The 22,570-nt window shown below is 41.7% G+C and overlaps 1 protein-coding gene across 5 annotated transcripts; it reads left to right on the top strand.

Moving 5' to 3' along the window:
• Nucleotides 1-1,520: 1,520 nt before the first annotated feature.
• ano10b (anoctamin 10b) lies at nucleotides 1,521-21,487 on the top strand. Of its 5 annotated transcripts, none has more exons than XR_009795229.1 (16): nucleotides 1,521-1,632; nucleotides 1,713-1,792; nucleotides 4,612-4,859; nucleotides 5,657-5,830; nucleotides 6,621-6,758; nucleotides 7,897-8,013; nucleotides 10,163-10,279; nucleotides 10,845-11,183; nucleotides 12,280-12,462; nucleotides 12,585-12,640; nucleotides 12,721-12,795; nucleotides 12,871-13,035; nucleotides 17,383-17,465; nucleotides 17,538-17,694; nucleotides 17,765-17,881; nucleotides 20,072-20,092. XR_009795229.1 is itself a non-coding variant. In XM_061821442.1 (16 exons), the coding sequence occupies exons 3-16, from the start codon at nucleotides 4,619-4,621 to the stop codon at nucleotides 20,111-20,113; spliced, it is 2,094 nt and encodes a 697-aa protein (XP_061677426.1). In that variant the 5' UTR covers nucleotides 1,521-1,632; nucleotides 1,713-1,792; nucleotides 4,612-4,618; the 3' UTR covers nucleotides 20,114-21,487. The 5 variants fall into 5 exon arrangements, 2 of the variants coding, with proteins under 2 accessions (XP_061677426.1, XP_061677427.1); XR_009795228.1 differs by having other exon boundaries at nucleotides 17,274-17,465; XM_061821442.1 differs by having other exon boundaries at nucleotides 17,274-17,465; nucleotides 17,538-17,675; nucleotides 20,072-21,487.
• The last annotated feature ends 1,083 nt before the right edge of the window (nucleotides 21,488-22,570 follow it).

Raw genomic sequence — 22,570 nt, 5'->3', positions numbered from 1 at the left:
CGCACGCGTAGTGGACCAGGAAGTGGCAATGATTACTAAGGGGGAAGTTAGAAAATCACTAAAGAGGATGAAAAATGGAAAAGCAGTTGCCCCTAGGGACATACGAACTGTGGTACTCCATGCGTAAGTCTGGTGTGACGAGAAGCATATTAGAATAGTACAGGACATGTATGAGGGCAGCAGACCAGTGGAGAAGTGTGCCGTAGGTGTGACAGAAGAATTTTCAGGTGGAGGTGGGACTGCATCAGGGATCAGTTCTGAACCCCTTCCTGTTTGCTGTGGTAATGGATAGGCTGACAGATGAGATCAGACTGAAATCCCCTTGGACCATGATCTTCGCAGATGATATCGTGATATCCAGTGAAAACAGGGAGCAGGTGGAGGAACAATTAGAAAGATGGAGGCATCCACTGGAAAGGAGAGGAATTAAGATTAGCCGAAGTAAAACATGCGTGAATGAGAGGGGTGGAGGGGGAGGAGTGAGGCTCCAGGGAGAAGAGGTAACAAGGGTGACGACTTCAAATATTTAGGGTCAACAATCCAGAGCAATGGTGAGTGTGGTAAGGAAGTAAAGAAAAGGGTTCAAGCAGGTTGGAACAGCTGGCAGAAGGTGTCTGGTGTGTCATGTGACAGAAGAGTCTCTGCTCTGCTCTGCTCTACTACTCGGCAAAGTTTATAAAACAGTGGTGAGGCCGGTTTCCTCCAACATCCCAAAAACAATTATTAATCGGTGACTCTAAATCACCCTTAGGTGTAATTGTGAGTGTGACTGTCTATCTCTAAGTGTCCTGCGATTGCCTGGTACCCAGTTCAGGGTGTACCTCACCTCCTGCCTGATGACAGCAGGGATTGGCTCCAGCATTCCCGCGACCCTCGTGAGGGTAAGCGTTTCAGAAAATGGATGGATGGATGATTAAAAAATGATATTACCTAAAACGGGAAAAATTATTTAAAATTATGATCTAATTTTTTATCAGTAAGAAAAAGGTTGTGTTTTTTTATGCAAATATCTGGTTTCAAGTGTGCATACTGTACATTCATCCAACCATCCATCCATTTTCTTAGCCGCTTATCCTCACAAGGGTCACGGGAGTGCTGGAGCCGATGCCAGGGATCATCGGGCAGATGGCGGGGTACACCATGAACTGATTCCCAGCCAATCACAGGGCACATAGAGACAGACAACAGCCGCACTCACAATCACACCTCGGAGCAATTTAGAGTATCAAATTAATGTTACATGTTTTGGGGATGTGGAAGGAAACCAGAGTGCTCGGAGAAAACCCACAAAGCCACAGAGAGGGTCGGGATAAACTGGATTTTTCTGTTGCAACCTAAACTGCTATTGCCCCGGGGCATTTGTCTGTGTGTTTCCGTGTGCGTTTAAGAGAGAGATCGAGAATGAAAGATGCTGACCAATCATCTCTGACAGCGACGTGTGGTGCAGTAGGACCCTGCGTTGCAACAACAGCAGCAATAAGGCAGGGAGCGGGCCTGAGGGAGGAGCCTGAATGTAAACTAAACAAGCCTCCACACCCTGCAGTCTAGGGAAGTTCCTCTGCATTCTTGCAATACTCACACACACACACACACACAGAGCGAAGCAAATAGACAGAAAGCTGTGAGGACTGTGTAAGTGTGTGCAGTCTGCTAATTCTGCTGTGTTTTCAACTAAGCTGACTAGATGAAGCTTTCGTCATGTTCCACAACAGGAGGGGGTGTGGTGTGGTGGGCCTGCCGGAGGCCTGCTGAAGGACTGGAGACCAGACGCTCATCACCCAGGCCTTGCCAGGTGTTGTATTTCCTAATTCATCCTCTCGGTCGCTTTTCATGTCACTTTCTCTTGTCCATATAATTGTGGTACAAGCTCAGTGCTCAGCAACCGCAGTCGATCCTCACTGCCCTTTTTTGGCCTGTCACTATCTCAGTAACTATACTAGTTTGATACGTCGACCAAAACAAGTTCCTGTCACTGATGATTCTACTTTTCAAGTCCATAAATGCACATTGCTGCACATTCACCCTCATAATATAACTCCCAAGTTGTCTTGTGTTCCTATCATGTAATACACTCACATGATACTTCTATAACCGCATCATCAAATGAGCCCCAGTAAGGAGACGTAATACCCAATTTTGTGTTTCTTTTTATTGCAGTTGTTGCAGTAAAATTGCAATATACCCCTGCATTACATCACACTCGTCCTAATAGTTTGGCCTTATCACAGAGCTAAATAAGTTAATCAGTAAATTATAAACCTGTAGGTGTGGGACAAAATATCAATAACATAATCATATAATTTTTACTTGTGGTTCACTCTTGATCCATAAAAGCCAGAATCTGACATTCTTGGCCAATCTAAGTATTCCAATAATTACATACATAGCTAGAGAACTAGAGCTACAGTTTTGATGTATATTTATTATTCAAGTCAGCCTAAACATAAAACATTGTAGGTGCTTTTCATCAACTTCTTCAATCATCACAGATGATGCCTTGTGTGTTATTGTTATCTTTGGAAAGCTATTGTGATAAAACATAGCAGAGTATTGCAGAGTTTTTTTTTCGTTTCTCCCTCATATTTGTGAGGTTTGAGGTTTGAGCTGAAGTTCCACCCTTTCTGTGCAGAGTTCACAAGTTCTTTCTTTCGCTTGTATGGGTATTCTGTTAGTACTTGAGCTTCCCCATACTGTCCAGAAACATTCATGTGAGGTACAATGAACGCTGTAATTTGTAAATAAGTGCCCCGCAATTGGCAAATGACCAATCCAGGGTGTGACCGCATCTCACCCACGATCCTTATAAGAGATGGGCTGATTAACATCTATCGTGGGTAATGCTGTGATTCCCAACCGTAATAAACATTCATAACTGTAAACTACAACCGCCAAGATGTACACTATGTGTTGCTGTTACTGTCACGATAAAATGAAATTGAACTGAAAACTGATCTACCTTTAATATACTGTAAAAAATAATCCTTGATATTTCCCTCTGTGATATTAAGTATACTATCTCCATCCATCAAATTCTCTGTGCCATTTATTCTCCTTAGCGTCATGGATGACTATGTATCCGAACTGTACACCCTAAACTGATTGCCTATCTTCCTATTGTTGCTGATTATTGTTCTCTGTTTGAGTAATATCGCTTGATCAAGCCTTTTTTAACATTGCATAATGCAAAATCAGTAAATTATGTGTGCTTAATGCTGAAATCGATCAGACTATCGGTATAGACCAAAACCCAAGCCTGCAATCCAGTATTAGTCTTGGGTCGGGACATCCCTAGTGAGGTGAAAGGTGCAGCTGGCTACTAGTGCGGACTGAATGGGTGGCAAACATGGGGAGATGAAATGCCAGGATTTTGACGTTAATAACCCCTCAATAAAAATATTGGGATAAAGAACTAGTTCAAAATTTTGAACAACGAATTATGAACTGAAGTTCTTTATTTTTGGAATGGTGAACTGAATTTTGAAAACATTTGTATAGGTGAACTCTCCAACACTGATACTTTCACATCACAATGTACATCTCACTGGTTATAGCGCTGGCCTCACAGTTCTGAAGTCTAGGGTTCAATCCCGGCCCCACCTGTGTAGAGTTTGCATGTTTTCCCTGTGCCTGCATGGGTTTTCTTCAAGAATTGCAGTTTCCTCCCACATCCCAAAAATATGCAACATTAATTGGACACTTTAAATTGCCCCGAGGTGTGATTGGGACTTCGACAGTTGGATGTTTCCATGTGCCCTGCGATTGGCTGGCAACAAGTTCAGGGTGTGTCCCGCCTCTCTTAAGCTCCAGCACTCCCACGACCCATGTGAGGATAAGCAGCTCAGATAATGGATTAATGGATTAAAACACATTTTTTTCGTTGGTCATAAGACTTTGACCAACCAGAAACTCACATGCACAATAAGTTTTTATTTATTTCTTTTTTTTTTAAGAGAGTGTGTCGAGGAAAATCAAGATTTAAAAAACAACAACAAAAAGTGAAAAAGCTGTTTTTCATGCTCAACTCACAGTAGATGTCACACACAAACGCACAATGTCACACCACCACATTTCTTTGCAGCAGTCAAGGCTACAAGTACCATCCATCCATTTTCTGTATTGCTTATCATCACAAGGGTTGGGAGTGAGTGCTGGAGCCTATCCCAGCACTCTTTGGACAGGAGGGGGGTTAAAATACATGCATGTTGACTCGATTTAACAGGGAGACAGTCAAGAAAATAAAGTAAAACAGTTACCTAACCTAAACACTAAAATGTTAAACACACTTGCCGTTCATCAAAATACATAAACTAAATCCTTTAGCATTAACATCACATACAATAAATGCTGCATACTCAATATTTCAATGTACAAAAAAGCAATCTTCTTTTTACGCATCTTATAAATGCCAGTAATTGATTTGATGTACAGTGATCTTCAATTTTCTCGTTTGACCTTCGCCAAATTGTTTTCTCTTGGTGATTTCGAAATGTTATTTGTAAAACAGGCACATTTGTGAAACAAACAATCCGGGGCATGAACTGTTACTGGGTCATTTGTAAGACTGCTGTTATTACCCCCCCCCCCACCCCACATATCCAATTTTTATCTCAGTGCCATCATGAGTAAGGTAGGATGCGACAAAGGTGGAGGAAGTATTGTCGAGGAGAACCTTGAGAAGTCATCTCGTGACAAGGCCCCAGTTGCTGTGGCAACAGAGCCGGGATGGACGAAGATTAGCTGCCCCTGTTGTGTGTCAGAGTGGGTTGAGCCTCTGGTTCTGGTGAAACTTGGCGAGAAGGTCCGTCCCGAGACTAAAAGGTGGCTCCTCAAGCTGATTGGTGCTCCTCAGAAAGATGGAGGTGAGGTGCTGCGTGCACTCAAATCATTTGTACACACAAACATCTCATTTGAAGTACTCGTGTGTGTTTCTAGGTTTATTTGTTTTACAAGAAATGTTTATTTTTTGAGGGGAGGGGGGGGTAAATTACAAGTCTTGATTACTACCATGTAAGCTATATAGAATTAATTTAATTAATCCACGTAAGAAGATGTGTGAACGGAACATTAGGGCAATTCATAAACTGAGCAAATTGCAGGTCACTATCAACCAACAACATGAAAACATTGACGTAGGACCAGAGGGAGAAAATATATTCAAGTGATCCGTTTGTATTTAAATATGCTTGAAGGACCCTGGAATTATAGAGTCACTGATGGTAGTGGTACACACGCTTGACTTTGGTGCAGGCAGCATGGGATTGATTCCCGCTCAGTGATCTGCCCTGCAACTGACTGGCGACCAGTTCAGGGTGTAGTCTGCCTTCTGCCCCAAAGCTAGCTGGGCTAGGCTCTGGCTCTCTTGTGACTCTTGTGAGGACAAGTGGCTTGGATAATGGATGGAGGGAGCCTGGAATTGCCTTGCCGAGTTCATGGAATAAGCATGGGTGCCTGAAGAGGGTGTTGGGGGAGGGAATATTGACGACTCTTTGAAATGAAGACATTCTATTTTCAGTTGGTTTTCATCCCATAGGACCAAAAATTGTCAGCAAGTTCCTTTCATAATAAGGACTTGCTGGGTATAACACGCTTGGTGAGCACTGGTTGACCAATGAGACTGCAAAATTAGAGGGTGACTGACTCTCCTCCACTCGCCCAGGTGCAGCATTACTGGCCCACCCAGGCGAAGATGCCACTGGGGATATCATCATGATCTCTGCCCCACGGTGCACATTGCTACAAGCCACCGAGGAGTTGGGGCTGTGTAAAACGTACAACACCGGGGAAATGGAGACGTTCTCATACGACGACAGAGACAACTTTACGCACTCAGGTACGCAGATGTAGGAAGGTAGGAATAATGTGTAACAAGAAGAAGACACATCTGACACAATTAGTAGGAACATGACTAATGTTCAGATTAATTGCTAATATTGGAAAACAAATATACCTGAGAACTACTGAATTTCAGTTTAAAAAATACACAATTAAAGGCATTAAAAGAAACGACATACTTTACGAAATTTGTGTCACTTCATTGCTTCACTTATGTCATGGTTTGTGCATCCAACAGTGATAGGATGACAAATTAAAGGTAATTATCTATTTGAAGAACTCAAAAAGGTCAAAATGTGTTTTTTTCCATTTTTTTTTTGTTTAATTCCTTAATATTATTTTCACTGGCGACATGGTGTCGCAACTCATTAGACCATTGGCCTCAGACGTCCGAGGACCGGGGTTCAAATCCCGGACCCCAGTGCGTGAAGTTTGCCTGTTCTCCTCTTGTCTTTGTGGGTTTTCTCTGGGCACTCCGGTTTCATCCCGCATCCCAATAACATGCTTCAATTGGACACTCTAAATTGCTCTTTGGTGTGATTGTAAATTGTGAATGTGTGATGGTTTTCATAACAAATTCCCTTTTGAAGCATTTGTAGTCTTTTAATCAAATATCAAATGACTGACAGGTGCAGCTTGCTACAGGTTCTCTTTTTGCTGGCCATGTTTTCCTGGACATGGCTTCCTAGATTCTGGGAACTTGAGAGCAAGAAGATAAGATGACAGCATCATGTCATACTTCACACTTAGAATTTGTGTCTCCAGTTGTTTCATTCCCTGTGTTACAGACAACATGGAGATCTTCCTGACACTGGCTGAGAAACAGTACATTGTAAAGTATGAGCTGGAGGGTCTACGTGCACAGAGGGATGTGAGGATACCAGGACTAGATGACAAATACACACTTCACCACCGAGACAACATCTGTGAGTGCTACAGTAAAAATAGAATACAATGGAAATCACACTGAGACCAAACAGTATTGGATGGTCAATATATCATTTGTGATAAACAGTATGTAAAGTCAGTCAATCCACCAGTTACTTTATTTGTAAAGTGACTTTCAGGCACAAGGCAAACCCAATGTGCTTTACAATGTTTAAAATAATAATAATACTAGCAATAGTAGTGCAAACAATCAAAAGGTTCAAAGCTTTAACATATGTTGAGTAAGTGGCTAACGATTAGCCACTTGACAGCGAGCACTATCCGGAGTAAAAAGAGTCTAAGTCTACCCACATTCAAAGTCACAGATATTACAGTGTAGAGTATGAGGATGGCAACCCCATCCATCCATCCATTATCCAAGGGGCTTATCCTCACAAGGGTCACGGGTGTGCTGGAGCCTATCCCAGCTATCTTCAGGCAGGAGGTGTACTCCCTGAACTGGATGCCAACCTCAACTGGACAAAAATAATACCTGTACCTCGCATGCATAATTTGTATTGGTATTTTTCAGGAAGCTTTAAAATACGTATAAACATTTTCTATTTTGTGGATTTTTCTCTATCGCTGAGGCTTCTGGGATGTAAACCCCTTGTAATAAACAAGGGACTACCGTTATTACCTGCAGCAACATAACACTACAAGGACGCACTGCACAAGACCTCTATCAAAAACTCTACCTAATAGCTATAATTGCCACTTAACAATTTTTTTCATTTTTATTTTCAAGCTTTCAATGTCTGAATGAATGGAAAATTATTTGCTCCATAAAAATGCTCATACACAGGAGCTCTTTTACATCATGAAAGTTGATATTGCAATCATATCCTAAAATGATGTGATCTAAAAATCTGTAAATGATTTTTAACTATAACTAATGAACAGGTATATTGAATATTGCTCCCATGTCGCAGCCAGTATCCAGTTTTACAAGACTAAGACAGCTGTCCTTGGCTTCTCACTTTCAATCTTGAAAATGCTTCCCTTAGCATCCCTGTATGTTTATGTGACTATGTAGTCCCGTTTGTGTGCGATGGTAATGGCTTGGTTACTGCCTGGTTCAGGACCTTCACTCTATATGCTGTTTTGAAGAAATGTGTAATTGTGTGTGGATTGTAGGGCAGAAGATGAGCTCCGCTGGTGTGGTTGTGGACACATTTCCTCTTCATAACCGGGTTCAACTGAAAGAGCTCGGGAAATCCTGGTACTCTGGGAACCGGCTGTCACAACCACTGGGTAAGTGGATGTGCGTGACTGAGACACATACATACACACACGCACACACACACACGGACGCACGACTGTACTCTTTCATTTGTGTTTGTGTGAAGTTACATCTATGGTGTTTGGTTGTATTTTGCAGTAATTTTTACCGTAAATTGTACTTACTCCCATGTACAGCCGAGCAATGATAACTTCACAATGCATGTGGCTGAAAGATAATCTTCCACGTTGTCCAGGAGTTATTGATCCTCCTTTTCAAGAGGAATCATATGAGGTATTTGGCCTACTCTGCTCAACTAACCATTGTGAGCCCAAGTCTGGATAAAATGGATGAATAGTTGGATGGATTCCACTCCTCCACTTCTAAGATTACAGTGAGAGGACACATTGTCCTTCCAGAAGATGGGTGTCCTGTGTGGGAACACCGAGGGTTGCATTGTAGGGGCAAAATGGAAGAAACACTTCTCAAAATCCAAACGACTGCAGTTTTGCACTACAACAAAGTACAACAACAACATGCATGAATCCCAATCACTATATCATTGTAAAGGTTGACTTTTAATAGGGGCAGCACGGTGGTGCAGCTGATCCAGGTTCATTCCCAGACTGTGACTGACTGTGAGGAGTTTTCATGTTCTTCCTGTGCCTGTGTGGGTTTTCTCTGGGAACTCCAGTTTTCTCCCACATCCCAAAAACATGCAACATTAATTGGAAACTCTAAATTGACCCCTCCGTGGATATTGCACAATCTGCGTCACTGACCAATCAGAGGCCAGAGATCTGCATAAACCAAAGCCCGTTTTTGCTCCCGCCATTTTCTCAGACAACATTGCATGGTCCAGTATAGGTTTAGTTAGCGTTTTATCGCGTATTTGGGTTATTTAACAAAAAATATGGTGAAGAGGTGTAGTCACGGACTTTGTAATAGTGACGACAGGTATCCTGAAAGGCTAGTTGGTGGAGTTCGATTCGTACCCTTTCCAAAACCGAAGACCCAGTACGAAAAATGCCTTCGATGGATCAAACTTTGTGGAAGACCGCATCATCAACTAAATCCATCTAAGATCAACCTGAACACATATGTTTGCACGAAGGTATGCCCTATATTTGATTTTCAATACATGTCTCGTATCAATGAATTCGCAGTTCTTCGCTAGCATAACACTGCTGCGTGTGAACGATTGACACACTTATTCTTTGTTGAGCGATATTTAACGATGATCGGACTGCGCAAACGTATTGATTTCTTGCTGGCTCGCGGCCGAAGCTTAACCAGACTGTGTTTGCACGAAGATATGCCCTAAATTTGATTTTTAATACACATCTCGTATAAATGAATGAGACGTTCTCCGCTAGCATGACATTGCTACGTGTGAACGATTGACACACTTATTTTTTGTTGAGCGATATTTAGCGATGATCGGACTCCGCAAACGTATTGATTTCTTGCTGGCTCGCGGCCAGAAGCTTAACCAGACTGTGTTTGCACGAAGATATGCCCTAAAATTGATTTTTAATACACGTCTCGTATAAATGAATGAGACGTTCTCCGCTAGCATAACATTGCTACGTGTGAATGATTGAATGAAATCAGAAGCATGGCGTCTCTCTCAGTTAAGAATGTATTGTATTTAGAATCTATAATATATCGTTGATTTGAATGAAATCAGAAGCATGGAGTCTGTCTCAGTTCAGAATGTATTGTATTGTATTTGCCATTTTTACTGTTTGTCTCACGTCAGCGCACGTGGCGTGACGTCACTTCAGGAGGCGTGGTTAAGTGCCCTGTACGGAGGGGTCAATTGCCCATAGGTGTGATTGTGAGTGCAGCTGTTTGTCTTCATGCGCCCTGCGATTGGCTGGCAATCAGTTCAGGGTGTACCCCGCCTCCTGGCCGTTGACAGCTGGTATAGGCTCCAGCACTCCAGCAACCTTTGTGAGGATACGCAGCTAAGAAAATGGATGGATGAATGGATGGATGAATTTTAATAGCTCTTGCAATGGATCTTATTAAACTGCGGAGTAGGACCCAATATTGTGACTGGTGAGTGTTTCCACAACTCAATTGGACGTATCGTCTTAAGTGACCAATCATCTATGTTATTTTCTTTGATTGTTCTTTTTTTGCCTCAATATTTTCCTTTCTCTGCTTCATTAACAGATTCAGTCAACGCATATTTTGGAAGCACAATGGGCTTCTACTTCAGTTTCCTTGATTTCTACACCTGGTCTCTGCTGCCACCTGCAATACTGGGCCTTTCCATCACATACCTCTCCAGTAAGCATTTCAAACAATATTTGGTTTGGAACAGAATAGCGTGTGTGTATTTTTCCCCCCCAAAAAAGTAAAGCCACATATCAATCAAGTGTCGAAATGATTTAATCATTTTTTTCCCCCCTCCATATTGTTGCTGGCATTTTTGTAGTATAGTCTGACTTTTTTTTTAAATTATGAATCAGCCATGCCAACAATTTTTACATTTTACCCACCATTTCATCAAAGGTTCACTACAGCTGCTTTATCAACAAAAAAAAAATGAAACATGGTATAATAGTATATTTATAAAACATTTATAAAAAAAATCATTGAAATCCAGTTTTTATTTATTTATTTATTAAACCAACCAAAACAATGGAACTAACCCTTACTATCGTGCAATGCAATTTTAGACAACTTCAGAGTAACTACATTTAAATACTTAAAGTATTACTAAACACTACCTTTACCATCCATCAAAACAGTGTATTAGTTTGAGATGAGAATTCAGTCATTTCCACAATCTTCTCCTGTCCCACACACCTTGTTGTGTAGAATTGCGTGAAATGTTTGGTGTTGTTCCTAGGTGAGGTGCAGAAGGAAGCGGTGGAGGCAATGGCTGGCTTGGAGGCCGAGATCCACAAGGAAGAGTCTGGACTTGCCATCAGCGGTCACATGGTCCAGGCTGTGTTCAGCATGCTGTGGTCCACTGTCTTCATGGAGCTGTGGAAGCGTCGCAGCTCATCCTTGTCTTACCGCTGGGGGACCCTTCACCTCGCCGAGCGCTTCGCAGAGCCTCGGCCCAGTTTCCACGGTGACCTTGGGGTGAACCCTGTCACGGGCCGTGTGGAGCCCCTGTTTCCTGAATGGCAGAGGGATCTGCGAATGGCACTGGTCTCCATCCCTGTGGTTGGACTATTTCTGGGTATGGCGCCCATCTGAGTTGAAAGTGACAAGCTCAACAAAATCGATTGGCCACAATGTTTTGGTGTGTTCTAACCGACTAACCTTGTGTATTGGGTGGAAATGAATCTGCAGGCATTTACTGGACCCCCCATTAAGTTCATGAAGCATCACAGCAATCTTTTTAACAAAACAAGCCAACTCAAATGTATGTCACCTCACTATTTTCACTTGTTATTGACAAAAAAAGATCCAGACTTTCAATGTGGGTGACGTATGGTTTTCTTCCACTAAAAGAGGAGACAGGCCGAGTTTTTCAACACTTCTAACATTTTGAGCCTTCAAGAGTGTTTGTTCTCATTCCCAAACTATTCTCACCACCTGCTACATAAAAAACACCAGATTATGCAGGGACAGAGTAATTGTATCGATTTGTGAGGTGACAAAGAACACATACTCTTGTAAGAGGATATGCTCCTCTTCTGTCGCTGATGTCAGCAGGCTCACAGAGGTTTCGACCACAATTCGAGGGGGCCAAAAAATGGTCAAAAATCAAACATGAAATCTGGAACGATTTTTTTCCTGGAGATATCGTTTTAAAGTTCAAAGCTATGGCATAAGGGCCAATATTCACGGTATTACATACCGTAGGGTCTTTAAGAGTCCTCAGTCATACTAAAATAAATATTACTGGAATGTGAGAGGAAGCATTCGTAACCTGAGAAACCCACACAAGGCCAAGAACTGTGAGACAGGGTTAGGGTCTCATTTTATTCACAAGACTGATTTGATTTGTTACCTACCCATACTTTGTTGTCCTGAAACAGACCAGGACACTTTTGTAAAGGAGATTTTTAAATGTGGAATTATGCTATCCTGGTTAAACTATTTCAAATACTACTACTACTACTACTACTACTAACAATAATAATAAATAAATAAATAAAAACATACCCTTTTGGGGATTCATATATATTTTCTTATGTGGGATTTACAAACTGCCAAATTGAAGCGAATTTAAGAGTGAATGCCACTTTCATCCTGAATGATGCCTGAGATTCCTGTGTAGTGTGGATGAGTTCCAGGGTCCTGAAGTCCAGTCTCATGTGCGTCTGCAGGGATGGTGGTCCTTGGTATGCTGTGTTTCTACTGGGGGGAAAACCAGGTGATGCGGCTCCATGAGGAATGGGACTCAGTGGTGTCGCAGATGTTGCTCTATGCACCCTCCGTGCTTCACATTGTCTACACCAATGTGCTGGCTACTCTTTACAAAACAGTGGCCCAATCGCTGACTGAATTTGGTCTGTGAACAACAAGATTTTGTAACTATATAAAAGAACTTATTCCAGACTGCAAATGAATGGGACTTGTGTTACGTTACCACCAGCTAATTTAATCATACTGTACATGTGTCCCTTTTTAGAGAACCATAGAGAAGAGTCTGCCTTCCAGAACCACCTAACAGCCAAAGTCTTGGTGGTGAGTTTCTTCCTTTTTCTCTCTACACCATCTACACCGCCCACCCGTCTGACGGCTCAGCTGTTCTTCTCTTTGCTCAGTTCACATTCTTCAACTACTTTGCAGTCCTGTTCCACATTGCATTCGTCAAGCAGGATGTGGCTTTGCTCCGTAAGGTAACATTACAACACTCACTTGCCACATACGTGCAGTCTTGGTGCCCCATGCGAATAACTTCTGTCTGGGTGTAGCGCCTGGCCTCTTTGCTGCTCATTACCCAGTTGGTGAACCAGGTGACTGAGGTGGTAGTACCCTTCCTGGTGGACCGCTTCGTGAGCGCTCCCCACAGGACGGAGAGTGAAGATGACCCAGAGGAGGACAAATTTAGAAATCAAATCAAACTGCCTGTGTTCCCGGTGAGTGCATTTTTTAACTGTGAGATGAGTCATGTTTTTGCTCCATGTTTTATTCACTGCTTGGTGTAGAGGGTTTGTTTTATTTTGCTTTGTTTTGCCCTGCTGTTCGCGGTCAGGGCAGTGTTACAAATACAAACCTCAGGGTTGGCTTCACCTGACGTGGATCCCTAAGTAGACAAAAACTATTTTTGCGCAATTCAGTAGGTTTTTTCCTCAGAGCCTCGAATGAAGCACTCTCACATCATTATTTGCGTGTCAAAGTTGTCAGCCAATCACAGTGCACATACAAACAAACAACGATTCACAGTAACATTGAACCATTTCATGTTGATTAACCGCTAAATACATAAAAGCCTAAAATGGCATTCATGTTCACTGTAGTAATATATGAAAGTTTTATTTTTCAAAGTTGGCCATCTCAGCACCTTAGTGCAGAGACGGCGTGTCAGGGTAACACAAAAAGGTGTCTTAAAATCATTGTAGTGGCTGCCTTGACTTCCACTTTTTGGCTGGCCTGACTGCAGGGGGGAAAAAAGGCCAGAAATAAATAGAAAGGAAACTTCCAAGTTTTTTGCAATTTGCGACCATGCACAACTCATCACAGGTTAATCAAAACAACAGAGATGCTGTATACTCATTCTTGACAATTCATTATATTGACGGGGCTCTTCAAACTATGTTGGCAAAAGGTCTTGTGTATGGGTTGAAAGAAAGGAAACCACAGAAGTAACTAAAGGAGGTGGATGTTGTCGCATTGGAAGGACGGAAGGAAGGAAGGAAGGAAGGAGGCAAATGTAATCTTTCAAACACGATGCTGAGAGAGGGGAAAACAAAAAAAAATTCTATTTGCGATGGATGTCCAAAAACTACTGGCGAGCGAGCAAGAAATGAGGACCACTTCAATATCATCGGTGGCGAGCAATCTGGATCAATTATCCTATGGTTATCTATAACTATAAAATACCAGATGGAAATAAATGTAGAATGTTGAGATCGGGATGCTTTCCCCACCTCTGTTTTCCAATTTGACTGTGAACACACACAAAAAGAAGTGAATAGGAGATGGGAACATACGAAACTGAGAAACTGTTCTCAATTTCCTTACCTGGTTAAATAAAAGTCGAGCACAAGCAAGACTGCGATTGGTTGGCGACCAGTCTAGGGTGTACCTCGCCTCTCACCCGAAGTATTGTGTTTGTATGCATTAAAATCTGTGCCATCATTTCACTTTTTTCCTCTCGACATTTAAAGCATATCCCCACCAAATCCCTTCTTAACAGAAACTGATGATTTTTTAAACATTTGGTTGTTTCTATTTCCCATGATTTTTTGATTCCAAATTTAACTTGTTAAAAATATATAGGGTATATGATGAGAATGAAATGCAAGAGCAATCAGTAATAATATGATGAGGTTGATATGCATGCAGTATAAAATGGACCTCAACGCCACAAAAAGCGATACATTTGCTGCGTTACATTTACTCAAGTCACATTCTCAATCAACTATGCTTGTCAGAGTACTTTAAATACACGTACTTTTTACTTTTACTTGAGTATTTATGTGATGAAGGATCAATACTTTTACTTGGTTACAATGGTCGACTGCCGTTTACTACTTTTTTTTATTCCTTCTTGTGTGCGCATGTCTATTTTTAGACTCCAACTTTGACCTGCGCATAGGGCGGCCATTGTGCCCAACCAACGTAATCGTGAGGCAGTCACATGACCGCACATGGAGGCTTCATGAGCCAATGAAAATGAGTCATTTTTCTGGGGGAAAAACAGTCACGGAAATGTCTATACTTTATAGACCCCCAAAAAACTCTAAAAAAGGAAAGTCTGGTCAGCAAACAGCTTCTGCATGAAGTTATTTAAAGGTCAAGTGTCATCCCTATAAACATTCTAAAAGAGATATTGGAATGAAAAATACATATAACATTATTCACTTCAATGTCTATACAAAAAAATAAGTATGAGCGGAGAGCGCGTCATCAATGCACAAAGTTGCAGAAGTGTCATTTTACAACATCCAAGTGGTCGCCATATTGTCTGCATCCCCTGTCCGTGACGTCACCCCGGACATTCACCAATGAAAACACGCAGTAAACCCTACTATGGGAGACAAAAACGCCCTTTCTGACATGGAAGCTCTTTTTGAAGAAGATATCACAAAACCGAGTGACGTTACCGGGGCAATATTACCCTATTGTTTCAACCTATATTCAGATGATATGCGATCACGGCCAAACCGCCTCCCCGTCCAATCCACTTCCGCGGCAGAGATGAGCCATCGCAGCTCATCGCAGCCGGCTGGTGTGACTCATTTTCACCGCCGAGGTGGCTTATCATGGAGCCGAGCTGGGCTGCTTTAGGGATTTGTTCATAGCCGTCATCCACGATGAACAACACCGTCGAGCCGGGGCGCATTATTGCGTTGTCGTCGCACGCGGCTGAGTGTGGCATTGACAGCAGCGTTCTTTAGAGCCGCCGCCGTCTGCGAGCCTGGAGCGCAGCATTTGCAGAAGCCGTGACCGGCGAGTGCAGCGCCTCGGCCAGTGTGGCTCATTTTTGGCGCCGAGGTGGCTTATCACGGAGCCGAGCCGGGCTGCTTTAGGGCATTGTTCATAGCTGCTGCCGTCCGGGAGGCTTTACGGCGGTGTCCGACACCGTCCGACTCGCAAATCGACACATTTAGGACGCCTGTCATACGTACACAGATCTTTTGTTACGTTATGAGAGACCGATTACGTGGTCCGCCCCAAACCATTATTTTTTTCTATTAGCTGTATACACACCTACCAGTCATTTGGAACCTACGAAGCTCTCCTCCTCTGCACCCTGCAATCCATTTTTCACAATGAACTGGGTCTCTTGCAAATTTATGAAGGGTAAAACCATCCTCCCGAGTATTCAAGCAATGTCCAGCAATGCAACGAGCCAGGATTTTGGCTACACGAAGGAACAACAAGCTACCTTCCCAGAGGTAAAACTAATAGAAACAAACAAGTCCACTTGAGGGCAATCCTGGCAAGTACGTCACTTCCTGCTTTTTCTCAAGACAAATCCCTTTGAGGATTTTCATGGCGGGAGTTACAAAAAGCTGTATACGTCAAAATCATGTTTTGTGGTGAAAAAACGCATGGGTCCATGTCAGCTGCCGTTTTTTCATTAATAACATACTAAAATTCATGAATTTCATGAGAGTGGCACTTTAAGTGACTAAAGCAATTCATATTTCTGTGTGATTTCTGTTTTTTGGCCAGTTAAAAATTGTAATGTTGGCAGATGTGTGTAGAGTTCAATATGTTTTTTTATGTTAATGCTCAGATTTAAAAAAAACAAACAAACAAAAGTTGCTGACAAGTAACTCTTCAGTTGTTTTTTCATCAAATTCTTTCATACTTGAGTTTGTATTTGGATGACTACTTTGTACTTTTGCTTGTAACATTATTCTGAAGCACAGTACTTTTACTTGAGAACAAGATTTGGCGAAGCTATACTCACCTCTGACAGTCACCAAGAAAAACACCAGCAACACTCAACGGCGTAATGGATTCAAATTCTGCAGCGCTTTAAGGTCCCCAAGCTAAAAAAACGCACACTCACCAACTCGTGTGAAGTTTGCCAAAGAAGTGCATTAGGGACATGGATTGGCCTAGCCAGTCTCCAGACCTAAATCCCATAGAAGACAAGTGGAGGGAGCTGAAGCTTTGAGTTACCAAGAGGTGGCCTCACTGCAAAGAGGAGTGGTCCAAAGCTCCTCCTGAGATGTGTACAAACCTGCTGATCAACTACAAGAATCTCCACCAAGTACCAAGTTATATTTCGCGAGGGGCTGAAATACTTATTTCACTCAATGAGTCACAATTTTTTGTTTGATGTGGTTTTCTGTTTTCGTTTTGATCATTTGTCTCTCCTTTACGCCTACCATTCCAAATTATAGACCGTTCATGTCTTTGTTAGTGGATCAACTTACAAAATCAGTGGGGGATCAAAATGGCTATTTCTTCCAGTGTCAAGCAGAGTTGTTTGCCCAAAAGGCCGATAATTCAATTGGCATGTGACAAGCTCAAGGAACTCGAGAGTCACACTCAACACTATAAAAATGTTTATTTCTACACTTTCTTTTTTTACTCACTGTTAAATATAAAATACATTTCAGACACTGAAGCATGTACTCATATATATGAGCTTTCGTAGCTTGAGAGTCTTTGACGACTTTGCGTTTTACACCAGGGCCTGTTCGCAGAGTACATTGAGCTCCTGGTCCAGTTTGGCTATCTGAGTCTTTTCTCGTGTGTCTACCCTCTGACGGCTGTGCTGCTGCTCATCAACAACGTGACAGAGATCCGCTCTGACGCCTACAAAGTCTGCAAACTCTTCCGCAAGTCCTTCTCCGCCCCTGTGGCCAACATGGGTGTATGGCAGGTCAGCAGAGTGCACAGCACACCACTTGCGCAATTGTGAGGAGACAACTGATGTCTTTGTCTGGTCCTTCAGATTGCTTTTGAGGTCCTGAGTTTCGTCGCGGTCATGTCGAACTGCTGGCTGCTGACACTGTCGCCACAGTTGCAAAGGTTGCATGACGAGGGCCACATGAGCAGCACCAACATTGTGCTGATGGCTATTACGGCCGAGGTCTGAAGGATCCTCATGCGTAAGAGACTCACGGCTTGGGTGCTTCTTATTTTTAACTGATTTTCTTCAATTGTTTTTTTTTTTTGCAGCATGTTCTTATCATCGTCAAGGTGATTGTTGCAGCCCTGATTCCAGATGAACCAGACTGGATCAGGAAGAAGAGAGCCCACATGCAGTACACATCCATGCAGGCTTTAAGACAGCAGGTTGACATGTTCGCCTTATATTTACAAGCACGTCTGCTAGTACAGGGCAGCACAATGAACATGGCGGGAGCACGTTTGCCTCACAGTTCTGTGGTCTAGCATTCAAATCTCTGGTCTCCTTCCGCAATCCAAATTTGGTGAATTGAAGACTAAATTTTCCGTAGGTGTGAATGTGAGGCTGAATGGCTGTTCATGTGTGTCCTGTGACTGGTGACCAGTCCAGATTGAAACCCAAAGTCAACCAGGGTAGGGAGAAAATGACAAATCTCAATCGATATCCCTGCAAAAAGAGTGATGCCCCAAAATCAAGGTCTGATTAAGTGTGGGTGGGCTTCCAGTTTTAATTTGAAAAATTGTTAAAAAAAAAAATGTTGTTTACCATTATTTAAAATTCGTCATTTTAGGGTGATGAGCTCCATTTTCGGAATCTCAAAAATATTTTGACAATTGACTCCCAAGAGTTTGATCATGAAAAAGTCACTGATGGTGCAGTGTGGTACAATTGCCTGACTTTGGTGCAGGCAGCTTGGGTTCAGTTCCCACTCAGTGATGCTGTCTATATGTGCCGTGTGCCTGACAGGAGACCAATTCAAGGTGTAGTTCACCCTTTGCCTGAAGTTACCTAGGATAGGTTCCAGCACCCCAGCGACCCTTATGTGGATAAGTAGCTCGGAAAATGGATGGCTGGATGAAGGTTAACCGTGGTCCATTCCCTTGTTACTTCCAGACAAAAGATCCAGATTGAAGTCTGTAGTTGATTTCCTTTATCAGGAGATTACCAAATTGGCCTTTGTCAGCCGTGTGACTGGAGCTAATAATAGAGAGCACAAAGAGATATCAGTGCAAGTGAAGGAGGTTGTTGTTAGGATGAAAAGAAATAAATGACACCACAAATATGCAAAAGTTATGTCTAAATCACAGATCTGGTCAAATCAAATTGGGCAATTGGTTGAAACCCCCCCCCCCCCCCACACACACACACACACACACACACAATTTTGGAATCCAGATTACTCATGAAAGGGTTGGCATATTGTCAACGTCTACAATCAAGCACTCTTACATAATTCCCACCCAGGATCTCACCCCTGGCCAATTATGCCTCCTTGAAGCCGATGGCTGAATAGTAATTCCAGTAGAATCCCCGATCAGAGTGCTTGACTCTGCAGAAGATGTACTTCACTCCTGAGCTGTGCTGTCACTTGGTGTTAAAATAGATGTAGTCCCAGGTCGACTAAATCAAACAGCCTTTATTACATCACGGCCCAGAGTATTTTATGGACAATGTTCAGAGATCTGCGGCGCAAACTAAGCACTGTGAGCGTTTGTTCATGAAAGCCAACACGAAATCATAATTAAACTTGGCCAGAAAGCCTCTGGAATCAGATTCTTTGGACAAACTTTATCAGAATGATGAGAAGAGAAATACAAAGACAACTTTTGGCAGGCGGGCATAAAAACCTCCATCCATTTTCTGAACCTCTTATCCTCACAAGGGTGGAGGGAGCGTTGGAGTCTATCCCGGCTATCTTTGGGCAGGTATTAAATAAAATACAACTCACCATTATACTGTATGCAGTTGTTGTACTACTGTATGTAGTGGGAGCTCAGTCATTGTTTGTCTTCAACCAGCCGCTCCAATCTTAAGTAATAGAAGGTAAAGTTTCACTCCTTACTCTGTTTTGGTTGCAGTCATTTGCAGAAAATCCGATTAGATAAAAACAGGATATTGGAAATTAGGCACAATTACTTTTTTGGGCAGTTTTGAAGGTTTCATCGCCCCATTTGGGAGCCTGTCATCACTTATTACACAAGGTGGGCTTCGTGTTAGTGGTAAACCTTGGATTTCAAGGTGGAATGTTCAGATAGTCTCTTAATTGCTGCTTTCTTTTTCTTGGAAATTATCAGCTCTTCTTCTGTTTCATCATTTGGCCTTTTTCCCTTTTCTGAGCACGGAAAATTAGCCATTGCTAGTGTGATACCACAGTGATTATTCATGTGATTGGGACTGAGACCCTGTAAATGAAAATAACAACAATTCCAAAGTGCGAAGCTCTTATATTAAAACTTTTAAGGTAAGTAAAAGGTGTGTAAAAATAGTCAATGTTGTTTGTGTTAAAAGTCGGTGTTGATCTTTCTTGTGTTTTTATTTCAGCCTGTAAAACTCATTTTTTCCCCTTTCTCTTCCAGAACTTGCCATCTGAGGAGGCCCAAATCTCTTTCAATGTGTGAGGTAGCGACACCCAAGAAAAACAAATTTGAGTTTTATTGGCATGTTTCTGTGCATACGTCATAGGTATTTTTAAAGGTGGGATTTTACACTTTGGAGACAAGTCACATGCTGGTATTTTAGTGAAATGGGGGCTGGGGGGATTTTATATCAAATTCATACCAGAGAAATATATGAGCCTTCGATGAACAAAATAATATCCAATGTGACTAAAAAGGAAGACAAACTGCAAAGTAGAAGGTCAAAGGGTGAATTATAGCAATGAAGTATATGTACGGAAAGGGATGAATATAAGACAAAAAAAAGTTCCAAAAGCAAAGTCGTTTTGAACAGGAAAGGCCCCTTGTCGCTTGATATTCTAAGGCCTAAGAGCACCACTTAAATTTGTCTTCAAAGTCCCAACTGGCAGCTTTAATTCCACCAAGTTTGTTGCTTTTACCCCACATGGTGCTTCAACAATGTCCACTCTGGAAGTTGCACTTCCACATCACACATACACTAAAAGTACAATTCAGACTTTAGAGGGTCAATGTGCAAACTGAATGTATTTACTATTTGCTGCATAGGAAATGCCTTTAAAATAAGGTTTACATTATATAGGTTGAAAGGTCAGAGAGAGGCGAAATATTTATTACCATGCTGACACTGTTTTCTTGACGAGATTTTTGTTTCGCATGTTGTCCAAAATGATCGAAGCTACAGTGAGTGACGAAAGGTAAATGTCACCATAAACAGCAGTTTACTTCAAAAACTCTTTTTTTTTTTTTTAAATTGTAACCTAGATATCATCTAGGATTTTTGTAATAATCACAACAGAATGTGTTTTCTGGATTTTGGCAGTGATTTTCAGATCGCACTATAGAGGAGATAATAGCTCAGCAATACACGCAACATGATTTGGTAAAAATTCCCCTGAAATTACAAAAAGCAGATAATGATGCTGCCAATATAAAAATAGAAAAAAAAAAGTTATTGTTGAAAGTAACAAGCATAAACTAAACTAACAGACCACGTCTTGTACTTTGCAATTATATGTGCTTTTGTTCATCAGTTGTAGCGCTTTTATGCACTTATTTTGTATTGTGCCTCTAGTGACTGCTTAACTCAGCAGTATTACTACTGATTCATCTTCTACTTTGTGCTGTTCACGCTTTAGTGCTGGGAGATTGAATGTGGCAAATCATACAATGTGTATTCTTCTTCCAAAGAATGGCTTCAACAATGGCACCTAGCAGTTTTAAACAAAGTAGTTATTCAACTTCTAACCACTAGTAGGCGCTTCAAGACTAAGTGTCCTTGCAATTTCGTCAGGGTGTCTGGTCAAAAGTGGGTATGAACATGGGCTGTATCACAATAAAGAAGAGTAAAAAAGGTTACTTTTTGTTTTGTTTTTTGCTCTTCACAAATGACACCAAGCTTATCTGTTCCACAGATTTAATCAATTTGAATAAATAAATACAGAAAAATAAGTACATGGCTGCAGCGAGACTACGTCCTATAATTTGAAAGCAGTAGACAACATAACATCTGGGAGGGGCGGGCTGTAACTGTAGAGGAATAATCACGACCATATAGACTCTATTCTTGGTACAAATGTTACACTTACATTGCTGCTGAAATACGAGCAATAAATAGAATTCCAATGACGTCACCACCACCCTTAGACCAATCGGATAAACTAAGGATAGAAAAAAACTTCACTCTTCACCTATCACCTGTGTTCTCTGACCTTTATGACACACAAGATGGCGTAATTGGAAACCTATCCATTATCAGATTTCACGCTCCTTCTATAAGCGGGGACCATTTGATAGAATCATCATACGTTGCCTGCCCAATTTAGGCATTAAACTCCAGAAATTAATATAAATAGGCTGCTCTGCAGGCTACGGGGAGACATATACTGTGTTTATATATATATATATAATACAGTAGCTTATTCTACAGCTTTGGCCCTTGTCACTTTACAAAATGTATCTACATTTATCATCTGAACCTTAAATAAGACATGAGTGGATGTGAAAATAGAAAACATATGTATGGCAACATAAATCCTCACGGAGTGACTCCTGCCAATATGGGACAGAATTCCGATTACTATATGAACAGTAGGAAGCTAGCAAGTAGTGTGTACAATCAAGGTAACAAGAGGAGAACAGCAGTGCCCTGCAATAGACAAGACACGATAAGGAGGTATCTGGTGATAAATAACACTAACTGCATGCGCAGCAAGTTACACGCTTCTCAAGACAATGAACAACAAATCTAGACGTCCCAAAAGCTCACTGGAAAAATTTAAAACGCTAATCAAGAATAGTGGTATTATTTCATCAAAACCTACCCGCTTAGACTTAAAACACCCGTTTTTTTTTTTCTTAGTCCACTGGCATCTTTTTCTACTTCGATCAAGTAAAAATCATCTAAAGCGTTACTTTTTAGGTGATGAGTCTTATTTTAAG

The sequence above is a fragment of the Syngnathoides biaculeatus genome, chromosome 6 (genome assembly GCF_019802595.1).
Source record: "Syngnathoides biaculeatus isolate LvHL_M chromosome 6, ASM1980259v1, whole genome shotgun sequence".
NCBI lineage: Eukaryota > Metazoa > Chordata > Actinopteri > Syngnathiformes > Syngnathidae > Syngnathoides > Syngnathoides biaculeatus.
Note: the sequence above shows the minus strand (reverse complement) of the source record. Positions and strands in the feature narration are given on the sequence as shown.